Raw genomic sequence first — 13,480 nt, forward strand, 5'->3', positions numbered from 1 at the left:
GGTGGACATTAGCATCATTTCAAAATGCTGATGCCCAGGCCCACCTCAGATGAGCTTGGATACTGGGGTTATGTAAAAGCTCCTAGATACACCTTCCCTTCCCACACCTGAAGCTCCGTTGGGTTACTCAAGGTTAACCCAGCCAGAAAGCTTAAGTGTCAGCCCTGGGCGTTTGAGGTGAAAAACTGAGCTGACACGTGCACTGTAATACATGGCAATCAACTGCAAGCAAGTTTATAACCCCCTGCGCGAATTGCGATGTCATGGGAGTGCTCTGAAAAGGATGAAGAACACTTTTTGGAAATTGTGCAGTTATCCATGCTCATGTTTATTGTCCTTACGGTTGAACGTGCCTCCTGGAGAGTCTCTGAGGTCTTCCCCACATCTTACAGCTGGAAACGGGGGAAGTGGGGAGGGCTCAGGGAGCGGGAAAAGACACCAGAAGAAAGATGAGAAGGAGAGAGGGACTGAGGACCAGAGCAGGGGGCAGCAAATCGGCATAACTCGGCCCCTCCTGACGTCGCCTGAAGGGGCAGTAGGGAATCCAAGAAAGGGAGGAGGGTAGAGATGAAAAGCAGTGTTTTGTAAGACCAGGACCCCAGGCACATGGCTCCTGCCAGTGCAGTGCAAGCTCTCCTTGGTCTGAGGGAGCACCATGAGGGGCCCATCTCTGCTTAGAGTCAGAACTCCCTGCGGAACCTGAGAATGGGAACTGTCTGCTTCTTCCCACAGCGCTGGGCAAGTAGGGGTCAGACAGTCACTAACATCCAAGAAATATCTGGGTATTAAATCAGAAAAGGCCCCTGTCCTCAGAGAGCTGACTGTCAGGCAGACAGACAGACAGAAAACCCACCAAGATAAAATTACAAACCAGCACAAGCGCTACAGAGAAAAAGAAGAGGATGTTTCTAATTTAGATTCACAGTGTTGGAGGTTGCAAAGGCAGGGTCCCTGGAGGGGCACAAGCCCACCCTGCTCACCCGGGACTCAGCTCTGGCCCCTCTCCCTCGGCAGCCTCCTCAGCAGAGGCGTCTGGCCCAGGCACTTCCTAGCTGGGGGTACCGCCTGGGAGCCAGTCAGCAGGACGGACGGACCCCTCCCATGCAGCGTGGTGAAATGCTTACAGGACAAGGGACTCGGCCAGAGGAAGACTGGGGACTTGGGCACGTCAAGTGAACAAACAGCCTTTTCATCCCCAAAAGAAAATATGAAAATAGAATCTTGAAAATCCGCTTAGCAAAAAATGGCATCTGGGCAGGAGTTCCATTTTCCTTTAGTTTTCTTGAAAAGAGCAACAGAGACAGACAGGGATTTGAAGCAGGATGGGTGGGGTACTTCTTAGGGTGTCGATGGTTGTGGGGAGCTGGGCTTTAAAGACATCCTAGAAACACAGGAGTAAGCACTAAACTGCACACCTACTAGATGCTACTCTACAGAAAGACCTGGGTCTAACTTCCGGGATGTGCCGAGAGGTGAGCCTGATGCGGCCCCAGCAGCCTCCTCCCTTCCCTGCCCTGTTCCACGCAGGCCACCAGAAGGCTGGATGCGAGCAGCCTCACTCCCAGAGCTAAGCTATCGTAGCATCGTTTCTGACCCCTCTTCGGGGTCTCAGTCCCCACCCACGTATCCATAAAGCCACTCGGGGGCTCTCCACAGGTAAACATCTGATCCCAGGTGGGCGCCAACTGAACACTTCAGTGCTGCCTTCCCCCACGGCACACTCGCAGGCTCAGGAAATGACAGACCATTTAGCGCCCATCTGAGCCAGACCCCATGCAGGAAGGAAGGCCATCACAAATAAAAAACCACGCATTCCAAAACCAAACCGAGACCACTGCTTGAGAGCAGCTGTGCCTTCTACAGCCTCTTTAGGCACCACGGGGTGGACACAGGGCTGCACTGCAACTGGCTTTGGAGTCAGAGATCTGGATTTGTAGAGTGGCTCCTAAGCTGGCTAACCAGCTGTGTGATCTGAATGAGGTCACTCAACCTCTCTGAACTCCTGCTTCCTCCTCTCCAACACAGTATCAGCAACACAGGTCAGCCACTGAGATCACACAGGGTAAGGTCCTTTGTCACCCATAAAATGCTAACCAAATGTAAAAGTATTAGAGTCTTTTGGCTGGTATTTGAGCCACTGTCTGGGGACAGAAAGCCACACATTGTTCAGAAGTAAAAATTCAAAAAAAAATTTAAAAAAATTTTTTTGTATTTCACATCATTCCTCTAGTCCAGCAACCACTCTACTAGTGACAGACAGGTTATCAGAGAGGAGCGAGGGGCCCAGGCAGGACTAGGTTCTGAGTTGGTCAGAGGTTGCACATCTGATGCATTTTTGCCCCATCGGCGGCCTCTCCCCTCCCTAGTGTTCAAGTCAAATGTGTGTTAGAATCCGCTCCTCCCCTCTCAACTGGATTCCCTTAGGAAAAGGTCCTGAAACAAGGATTTAAGTACAAGTGGTTTATCTGAGAAGTGACCCCAGGAAACCCTAGAGGGGACTGGAGAAGTGAAACAAGGAAGGAATCCTTCTGCAGGACTGAGAGCCAGTGTAGACCATGTGTCAGAGTAATCCTCCCCCCACCCCAGGGGCAAAGGAGCTAGGGTATCCATCCACCAGCGCCCAGCAGTCAGTAATTGAGAGGGGCTCTGGGGGTGGTCACTCCCCACCACTCCTGACCTGCCCCACAAGCAGGCAGAGAGGCCCAGGGCCAGAGAAAGCCTCAGGTGCTGACAGCTGGAAGTCTGGCTGGCAAGAGCAGAAAGGTCTGTACCCAGGGAATATGGGCGGGCGCTGAACCATCTGCTGTGTTCATTAGCTGTGTGACCTTGGGGAAGTTACTTACCTTCTCTTATCCCAGTTTCTGCAGCCTTGAAATTGGGATAGAAATGTCTTTCTCCTAGGGGTGATATTAAGATTCAACGAGGTCACGTATGTAGGGGATTAGCCCACTGCCAGGTTTGCAGTACAGACTCAGTATAGACTCATTGTTTATAATCAAGATTCTTTATGGGCTTCCTCCTTTTGGAGGGTGGGGGTGGCAAGGAAACAAAGAAAATTGGGGGATGAAGGATGATCTGGAATGGCCCATCACTATGTCCCCGTGGGCAGCCGTGCACCCAGTGCCTGGAGCAAAAGCTCTGGAAAGACATTCAATGGACCCCAGACCCACAAAACGTCATTACACAGAAGCCCAACCTGCTCTGATGTCTCAGGACAGCAGAAAACCCCAAAAAGAAACTGAAACTAGATAAAGCGGCATCTCCCTGGTCCCTTCCAGCCCTATCATTTTATTTTATAAAGGATTTCCGACCCAGACGGGGAATGAGACCTTAAAACAGGCAGGCAGCCAATGCATGCTGGACGATCTCCTTCTTGAGGGAGGAGAGCCCCCAGACAGATGCCCCCATCTAGATTACTTTGCCAAGGCCCACCCTACAGGCAGGGGGCTGGACCCGGAGAAATTTCCAGGCTCCGCCCAGCATCCCAAAGCAGTGTGTCCTACAAACAATAATGCCCCCTGTTAGGCTCCTTGAAAAATTGGTTTTGGAGTCGAATATGTTTGATAAAGGCTTCATGCAACATCCCCCTCTTGGCAAATTTTAGTGCATATTAACACACTGGAAGCTTTAAAGTCCTATAGTAAAGAACTCCATTTAACCCAGTATTTCCTAAACTTATTTGACACAGGACTGAATGTGTGTATGTGAACATCTAGAAACATCCCTCCAAAGGACACTTAGTGGGAGAGTCTGGGCTAAAGGCAGTCCTGGGTGCTAAGACCCAGACTGAGTCATCTTTGAACCCCCACAGCCTAGCACAGTGCCTGGTACCTAGCAAGCAGCTAATAAATCGTTGTTGTCTGCATGAATGGGGAGAAGGCTGAAAGAATGATTTAATAATGATTTTCATATCTGTGAAGCGATATAGTATCGCACTGCCAGGCAACAGCTCTCTGATTCCAAGAAGGCACACGTTTTAAATTGCAGCAGGAGGGATTTTGGAAGCCCTGCTCCGAGTTTAGGATTACAATCCACCAAAATAGGGCTTCCGAGCCGAGCTGCATCGCCTCCTTCTGTGGAGGTGTTGGTCTAGCACTTCGGCACAGCAGAGAGTCTGCGTGCAGCCGTCCACCCACCCCTCTACCCGTTCATTCATTCATTCAAACCCTCACTGCGCACCTACCATGTGGTCCCTCGGGACCCCTTCCGAAAGCCAAGAGGGACTGCAGGGAGCTGTGTGATAAAGCCCAGGGAGCCCCTGAGAGGAAGGGAGAGGGGACCACCCAAGTGTGGGGTCAGGAAGCCTCAAGCCCAGAAGTAACAGCTCATGACCCTCCCAGAGCAAGAAGTGGGGGGACTTCGCGCTGAAACACGAGGCTGGCCTAAAGAATAAAGCCACTGTCTCCCGTGCTTGTTTGTCTATCCCCTTTTCTGGTGACTGTGTCCCATTGTTCTCAGGGAGCATCCCTGCCCCCACTTCCAGGCCCTTCCCCTCCCCATGCTCACAGCTCCAGTCTCCTCTTCCCTCCCTTAAGTCCTACTCCTCCCCCTTCAAACCACCTCCTAATTCTCTGCCTCTCGCCTCGCTCTTCCACCCCCTGATCTCCTCGTTCTCCACACTCTGGGCCATCCACCCCAGACCTGCGGTATCCTCAGTGTTTTTCATATCCACTTACCATACAAATGAAGAAATAACCCAGGACTCAAACCAAGGTCCATCTTTCTGCTGCATCCCCATCCCCACCACCACCACTGCCAATGGCGAGCCACAGGCTGCTTTGCCTCAAACAGGAAGGAGAGGATGGGAATGGTTGGGAGGAGCGACGAGAGAAGAATATGAGTCCAGGTCTGAGGCATCCTTCCCATCCTGCTTCACCATTCCCAGCCACCTTCCAGGTCTGCATCCTTGCAGCAGTGCACACTCGCCAGCCCCACGCGGATGTCTCCCAGCGGGTCTGCAGCTCTGCAGTGATTTTGCTTCTTTCAATCACAGGCCGAGATGGGCCTGATGAGAGGACACCCTAATGGACTTCAGGAGCCAGTCACACTGCTGCAAGACACTAAACCACAGACTCCTAGGGTTAGGCATGACCTGAGCGGTTATCCTGGCCAATGATCCCAAACCTAAGAGTTGGTCATCAAGATCACCTGGGAGCCTTGAAAACTAGATCCAAGCTGTTTAAAAAACAGATCCACTCCTGGGCCCCCAACTTTGGAAGCAGAATCTTCCATTTCCTCAGTAACAAGATTGGCAGACGGCCGTCTGGTCTCCGCTTGAACACTCCAGCGACGCAGCTGGGGACCCCAGCAGGCATCTGGGTTGATGGCTGCAACCCCAAAGCCTAGAAAGTTACCCCCTGCCCAGAGTGAAGTCTGCCTATGTCTACTGCGCCCACCCATTTGCCCCAACCCTGCCCCTGGGAGCAACCGAAAATAAATTCAGTCCCTCTCGTCCTGTCTGACAACAGGGATCCCAGCAAGAATGCCTTGCCTGTCTCTTTGTTTGTGCACCTTGCTACGGTCTGCTCTCCTCCCAGCAAAATGTTCTCAGAAGTCAAGTTTTCCAGCCCCTTACCAAGCTGGTCACCCTTCTCTGAATTCTAGAAGCAAACAGTATTTCAGATGGGGTCTCCATCTTCCTGTGTGCTGGATATGCCCACCAACCGAACCAAGACCCTGGTGGTCATTTCTAACAGCTGCCTCAAAATGCAGGCTTACATTAAGCTCACAGTCCATGAACTAGAAACTCCCAGATTTTGTTCACAATGTTGTAAAGAGAGAGCTTTCCTGCATCTGGACATTGTCTTGAGAAAAGGAAAGAAAAAAAAAAGTAAGGTTTCCCAATTATCTTCACGAAGTTTTGTGTTTGGGAGAGAAAAATGAATGCTGCTCCCACCCTCGATTAGCTAGCTATCCCCAGCTGATAAGCATGGATGAAAGAAGGAGATACCAAAACAGAACTTATGTAACTGTACCCAAAGGATTTATGGGCGCAATCATGTCGGAGTTCCCGGAGCAAACTGTTTCCATTCCCAACACAGGCTACGGTCCTGGGAAGTAAACGACCATGAGCTGGACCCACCACAAGATAAATAAAGTTAACTGAGGTGCCGAGCGGGCAGCCGTGGACTGGAAGTCACCCAGCAAGAGGCTGGCACAATCACAGCAGGCTCCCACCTCGGGTCCCCCTCCCCCAAACACCCACCCATCTCCGGCTGGGACCGAGCCTCTCAGGAGAAGAGGAGGCCCCGGGCCAGCATGGGCCACGGCCCAGCCTCTGCCGCCAGCTGTACCCCTGACGGAGTGACTCGTAGCCAGGGCCAGTCTGCACAGGAAAGCTTCTGTCCAGGCCTTTTACATGGTTTTTTAAAACTCTTCTGTGAGGTCGGGCAGGTTTCTGCGATGGGGTTTAACACACCGTCTGTGTCCTTTTTATGGACAAACATGAGCACACTGTTCTGTGTTCCAGAGCACACAGACCTCACGCTCTTGCTTCAGACCAAAACTTAGACTGAATTATTAACAGCGAGCATTTCCGCAAACACAGGCGCTGACAGTTCTGCTCCTCGGCTGGGTCCCTGCCCTTCCTGAAGTCCTCCCCACAGGAATCAAGGCAACCCTGGGATCTGGAAGACCACCCGCTAGCCAGAAGCCCTGCTCGACCCCCACTCCCAGACGCTTCTGCTCCCCTCCAAGCACCTCCCTTCCCCACCGCATGGAGAAGGAGGCAACATAATCGAAAACAATTAGCAAATATAATTGGCAAATACAATTAGCCTTGAGGCAAGACAAGCAGACCCTCCTCAGCTCCAAACACCCAGCCAAGCCCCCACCCGGGGCTGTCGCTGCTGGAGCTCATGAAGGCCAGACTTCTCCCGTCCAGAAGTGCTGGTGGAGGAGGAAGTGACTGGCGGGAGACAATTCCTGGCCATTGAGGTGGAGGTGTGTCCTCCTCCACATCACCTCGGTGGGCAGGGAGGCAGTGGCTGCCAGCAGCACACATGGGGCAGCCACAGGGGCCCACCAGACAGGCCACTGGGTCAAGTTCCAGAGGAAGGAGGGGCTCACTGGGCAGCTGAGCGGGTGGGCAGCAGTAAGGGTTTTTGGAAGAGAAGGGTGGACTCCACAGGGTCAGGGGAGCTGACCACTCAAGTCTAGCCCCCAACATCATTATGGAAAAGGGGGCGTGTACATCCAGGATACTGGAGCCAGAGGTCAAGGTCAGAAAGGCATCAAGGCCCAGAATCAGAAAGGCAAACGGCCACAGGAAGCCAGCCATCAGCCAAGAATAAACAGGACAGATCTGCAATAATCTCCTTTCAAAGTCAACACGAAAGCATCCCTGGGACCACCTCGATCACTGGGGCCAGCCCACACAGACAGACACACACACACACACACACACACACACACACACACTGGGACCAGCCCACACGACACATGTGTACACGCACACACAGGCACCCACCCCTCAGCAGCCACAGTAGTCGGTTCTTGGTCTGTATCGCCCGCCTCCCCCCATCCATCCCCAGCCTCCTTGCTACAGACACTCACACGTGCTCACAGTCACAGAACATCACCCACACAGCTACTGCGCCTTTCTGATCTCTGGAACAACTGGTGACAGCTGCGGGTTGAAACAGGCACAAAGGAAGAAAAGCAGGAAATCACTGTGTTTCTCCAACAGGGTTAGGGGAAGAGCGGAAGGAGCTGAAGATAGGCTGGGGTGGCAGGTGGGTCATCCTACACTGCAAGGGCAACCTCCAGCAGCTCTCCCAAGCTCACAGGGACCCACACGGGGTCAGAATTTTCTCAGGAACCATGTGAGGCAGATTTAATGTGGTTGCAGAATAATAATACCCTACATGTGAACAGGACTCTACTTTTCAAAGAGCTCTTCCATCCATTATCAGCTCCTAGAGTAACACTGGACAGCAGACACGCTCATCTCCTTGGCCAAATGACCACTCACCCCCATGGGGCCCAAAGACCTTTCCTCCAAAATAATCTTTAATGGCTAAGCATATGTAATAGTTGCGTGAGCGTGCTTGTTTGTGTGTGAATGCGTGCAGAGGCTTTATGTAGCAGAGTGAGATACAGTCAAACAAAAATGAGGTTGCCATGGCAACAGGCTCCGGCATCATTGCAACCTATTAACACAAGTGAGGAATGCGTTTGGCAGATGCTCGAGTGTTATTTATGGTATGGGTGTAGCAGAGGGACTTCTAACAGGCAAAGAAGGAGAAAAAAACAACCCAGTGACGTGCCTACTGTACCCCGCCAAGGAGACAACAGTGAGACAAGAGCACAGAAGGAGAGGATGAGAGGCTGAAAATGGGGAGTAAGAGGTAAGGAAGCTGAACAAGCAAGCAACGGAGAGGAGAGGTGGGCAGAGAGCAGCAGGGGACTGGAGGGCGAGGAAGAGAAAGGAAGTGAGCGAGAAAGAGCACAGGGGGAGGGGGACGGATCCCAGGGGACCAGCAAGAACAAGACAGTAGGGAAAGCAGAAATACCATCCCCCAAAAAGGGCTGCCCCTCCTTGCCTCTCGGTTCCATTCTCTCTTGAGTAAAAACCCTCAGGAGGCACCGGCTAAGATATCTAATGTTTCTCCTCCCAATTGGAGCAAACAGCAGAGCCCCCAAATATAAGAGGAACTAGGGAAGAATAAAATACCGAAATCAGATACTGAAGTCGAGGACCTGGGCCGTGAGAGGGAGGGGACCAGCCTCACAGGAGGAGATAGGAAACTGTGTTGGCATGTCTTCACGAGGGCTTACATGTGCTCGAGGCACATGGCAGGGACTTCCCAAAGCCCCAACCTCAGGGACCATGCCCTGCCACCCCATTTCCCTGGACGCGTGTCCTCACCAAAGAAAAGAACGAGGCATAACCCAAGCTGTCCTCAAACACCTGCTGCTCCGGGGTAACCTGAGGCAGAGGCTGGACTGTGCCACTAAGATTTCCCCACCATCCAGCAGGGTTCGCTCAAGAAATACAAATTTTGTATCAGACTTAATCAGAAAGGCAAATCAAATACAAACAAAAAAAGATACAGTTTTCTCTGAAGCCAAATAGAAAGAATGTTTGCATTCCCTTGGCATGGACCATTCCTAACAAGCTCTGCTGTACTGAACCGAGCAGAATGTGAGAAGTTAAGTGTAAATCCATCCAAAAGCCTGCAGCCAAGAGAATGAGCGTCTAAAGACCACAGTGGGTAACAGAAGCAGGGGGTGGGAGCAGTAGAGGTGGGGAGAGGAGGGAGCGGGATTTGCCTGAGGAACTAGAAGGGGAGTCGGTCAGAAACTGTTGCTGCGATGGCCAAGATGGAGTTGGAGCACCCCAGCTTCCTGGGATCCAATTCCAATTGCCTGAAATCATACATCCAGGATTGCCTAGGGCTGTAACCAGACTCTGAGACCCAAGTCCGGTTTCAAAAATGCCCTGAATGATCCTAGAAGTATCTGCTGCACCGTGCAGATGACATGCCCTTCCCTCTGCAGAAAAGCGACACCCACCCAAGCCACCTGCCTCCCACCCAAGCCAGGATCAACCCCCAAAGATACAGCACTCATGTGACAGCTTGGGTCCTCAGGTCCAAAGAGTTGGAGGCTTTATAATAATACTAGTTAACTTTTTTTAAAACCACCATCTCTTAGTAGGTTTCTCTCTCAAGTTCAAAGCTGATCGCTAAAGATTTTTTCTTTCTGATTCCAGATCAGAAAAACTTTAGCTTAGCATCAACAACCCCACCTACTCCTCTCCTTGGAACCCAACCAAATTGGCAAGCAGTTATTAAATCCCTACTAAGTACCCTGCACTGTGCTAGAGAAGGGAGAGAGGGAGGAGGAGGAAAAACACCAACACATAACTCAGGATTCCTGCATCCAAGGGGCTTACACTGGATGGGGAGCAAAGCCAGTGATCACTGGGGAACAAGTACGTGCTCCTCTCAGTGTCTCTGACTCCATTGTTAACCATACAGAAGAGGGAGAGCCCAGTAGGGCTGGAACAGAAGGAGAGGGCTCCTTGCAGGAGGTGAGGCTTGAGACAGAGGGAGGGGGCATACGTAATCCCCCCGCTCTCTAGAAGAGGAGCCTGGGGCCCCAGGAGGCTGCAGGTCCCCTTCTTCCCAGTCATACAGCACCTTAGAGGGGCAGCTAGAACCCAGCGCCCTGAAGCTGATACAGGTGCTATGCCCTCTGGGAGAGTACCATACCCAGGAAGTCAGGGGGCACAGGAGAGCCCCTCAAGAAAGACACAGTAGTCACAGGATAAGTCTGAAGAAAGGCATTAGAAGAAGGGAGGAGGAGGAAGGCAATGACAACGGAACATGGTTAAGACATTCTATTAGAGTAGGCAGATGCCTGGAGAGGGGTGCAGCAGGGTCCACCGTCAAGACAAGCCTGCAGCGAGGACCCACTGGACTCTCTCATGGTCAAGCTGCCTGCAAATATGCAGACTCGACAGGGGTCAATGGATGAGGGCCACGGAGCCACAGACAAGGGGACTGCTAAAGGGAGAGGGGTGCAAGTCAGAGGGCTGGTCTCACGCCATGGTCGGGATGGCAAGCACACCCCTCTCCCAGAAGCCTTCAGTGGAGTCCCCAGTTAACCAGGCAGTTTAATTTCCTCCTGAGCCCACCGTTCTAGGCTGGCCCAACCAGTCCCAGCAAAGACAAACCTGCCCCCCACCCACAAGCAAGAACCAGAAGCAGCCATGTGAAGGGGTCACCACGTCCCACACCAGCTTTCTGCTCAGGCCAGGAGGGGGACTGCCACCACACATGTCTCAGAGACTCCTTCCCCTCTTTGCTGAGGGAGCTTATTGGCTTGGGGCACTTTTGTAAACGACAAACTTGTCAGTCCTCTGTCAAGTTCAGGGATATCTCCAGCTCCCAAACCCCAGCCTCAGACAACTAGCAGGGTTATCATTTCTCTTCCTTAAGACTGGGCAGGGGGTGCCCAGGGTCTCCCCTCCCCAACCCTCTATCCAGGACTCAGTTAACAAACCAGCAGTGGCTCTCAGGAGGGAGAGACTGCTACAGGGTCCAGCCACTTTTGTCAAGGGCCTTTAATATATAGGGACAGAAGCAGAGGAAGTGAAGGGAACCTCTCCATAGAATTTTCTCCTCCAATCCTCATTCCTCATTTTCATCCCCACAAAAATGGCTACGGCTTAATGTGTTTTCTACCGGTCCAAGAACATTACATATAATACGAAGGCACTTTTTTTGTAAATGAAGATGTTGGGGCCCAGAGGGGGTTGAGAGGCTGGAAGATACCACACAGTTGACACAGCCATGTGTCTCTCACTCTTTATGCCACTTTAAAGGGGAGGGTGGGACGCCTCTCTCTGGAGTCAGGCCGAGGCCTGCCCGCCCCACAATCCAGTCCCTGCGGCCAGGTGGGCCCCTACCTGCTTGAGCAGGAACTGGTCCTGGGCGTTGGTGCGCAGGGCAATGGCCAGATGCAGGGCAGACAGGAGCACCCCGCTTAGTACCGCGGCCCGCATGCGCACAGGCAGCAGCGTGTAGATGGTGTAGATGAAGAACACGGTCCACCAGATGCCCTCGGAGGCGCTGCGCGGCTGGGGCATCAGCAGGCCCACCACCTGGACGGCCAGCACCACGGCGATGAGAGCGTAGCAGGCCAGGCCCATGTGGTCCTGGTGGAAGGCGGCGCGGTTGCAGAGCACCGCCATGACCAGGATCACGCCCACGGCGGCCGCCAGCACGGCCAGGTAGGGCAGCTGGAGCGGGGGCCGCGCCGCGTGGAAGGCCAACATGACGAGGCACACGAGCACCAGCACGGCCATGAGCATGGTGAGGCTGCTCTGGTTCAGACGGAAAAAGTAGCGCTGGTACAGCCGCTCCAGCTTGTCCGACGGGAACTTCTTGGAGCGGAATATCTGCAGCAGCGCCAGGCAGCAGGCGCCCAGCGACAGCACCGGGCCGGGACCCGCGTCCGAGCCCGCCGAGCTGCCGCCATCCCCGGAGCCCTCATCGCCCTCGACGGCGCCGGCCTCCAGCTCGTCGGCCGCGCGGCCCTTGCCCCGCCGCTCCTCCAGGCCCAGCTCCACCGAGCGGGGGCGCACCTCCCTCCCGCCCGCTGCGGCCGCCGCGGCCGCCGAGCCGCCGCCCGCAGGGGGCGCCCGGGTGCTGCCCCCGCCGGCCGCGCCCCGCCGCTGCCGGCGGCTGCCGCGACCGCAGTCGTCGCCGCCGCGCTCCTGCCAGGCTGACTTGGAGCGGAAGCTGAAGCCGAAGCCCCCGACCAGGGGGTCGTCGCCACTCAGCGGAGGATAGTCATCGTCGTCGCTGCGCCAGCGGCTGGCCAGGCGCTGCTGCTGTTGCGGGGTCACCGCCCCCCCGGGTTTCTTGGTGGAGCTGCGGGCCGAACCCCCGGGGGCGTGGGGGTAGCCATTGGCGCGGGAATCGGCCTCCCCCCACGCGGAGCGGTGTTCCGGGCCTCCCCGGGACGCCGGCGCCGCCGCTGTCTGCGCCGCGTAGCCCGGGGGGCTCACGCTTTTGGAGCTGGACATCCCCTCCTCGGCCTCGTCGTCTTCTTCCTCCTCCCCCGGGGGCCGGGCCGGGGGTCTCCAAGGGGAGGGCGGACGGCCGAGCAGGGGGACTAGGCTGGGGTCACACGTCGGGGGCGGCCCGGGGCCCTGCGCAGCAGCGGGGCATCTTGGCACCCCCGTCCTGAGCGGAGAAGAAGGGCAGCGGGAGGGCGAGTGGGGAGGCAGGCAGAGCCCCGAGGTGAGTAGTGGCTGAGAATCCGCGTCTGGAGTCCTAGGTCCGAGATGGAGTTGGCTTCGAGCTGGGGCAGCGGGGACTGCTCGAGCTGCTGTGCCGCGCTCAGACGGACGTCCGGACTCCTGGCTCGCGTCGAGCTCGACAAGGACCGGAGTTGCGGACGAGGCGGGACGGAGAGGTGTCCTTGCAGGCGGCGCCTCCCCGGGGCTGGCAATGCCCGGGCGCGGCGCTCGTAGATTCTGCCTAAGCGGAGCCCAGCGGCACACGCGGCTCGGCGGCGGCTAGGGCGGCTCGGCGGGTGTCCCGGCGTGGAGACCAAGCGGGTGCCCTTTCCTCGCGACGGACTGGGAGCGACTGGGAGGTGCGGGCGCCAGCCAGCATTATTTTCTTACGAGGGGTGGGGAGGTGGGATGGGGGGGGTGGAGAGGACGGGGGAGGGGGCGGCGGGCGGAGCAACAGCTCCGGAGTCCTGGGGGGAGGGTCCTGGAGCCCAGGGGGGCCGTCGCCCGCATCCCCCACCTCCCGCGGCGAGAGTGGGAGCGTGGCCCCCGCGAAAGCTGAGCCGAGCCTTCAGCGCGTCCGCGCAGGGGGCGGGGGCGAGGACCGGCTCCTGCGGCGCGGCCCTTCCCCTCTCACCTCCCCCTTCCCCCAAAACGGAGCGGGGCTGGCCCGGACCCGCCGACCCAGGAGGGCTGTCGCGCCGGCTCTGCAAGCCCCAGGCTCCTCGC

General features: G+C 55.4%; 1 protein-coding gene across 1 annotated transcript in view; it reads right to left on the bottom strand.

The window, feature by feature from the left end:
* ADCY5 (adenylate cyclase 5) overlaps positions 1-12,676 on the bottom strand; it is a 151,358-nt gene extending 138,682 nt beyond the window's left edge. Inside the window, exon 1 of the mRNA XM_014829575.3 lies at positions 11,417-12,676. Coding sequence (XP_014685061.3) covers positions 11,417-12,538 — 1,122 coding nt within the window. The 5' untranslated portion in view covers positions 12,539-12,676. The remainder of the gene's footprint in view (positions 1-11,416) is intronic.
* Between the last annotated feature and the right edge of the window lie 804 nt (positions 12,677-13,480).

This window comes from Equus asinus, chromosome 5 (genome assembly GCF_041296235.1).
Source record: "Equus asinus isolate D_3611 breed Donkey chromosome 5, EquAss-T2T_v2, whole genome shotgun sequence".
In the NCBI taxonomy this organism is placed as follows: Eukaryota; Metazoa; Chordata; class Mammalia; order Perissodactyla; family Equidae; genus Equus; species Equus asinus.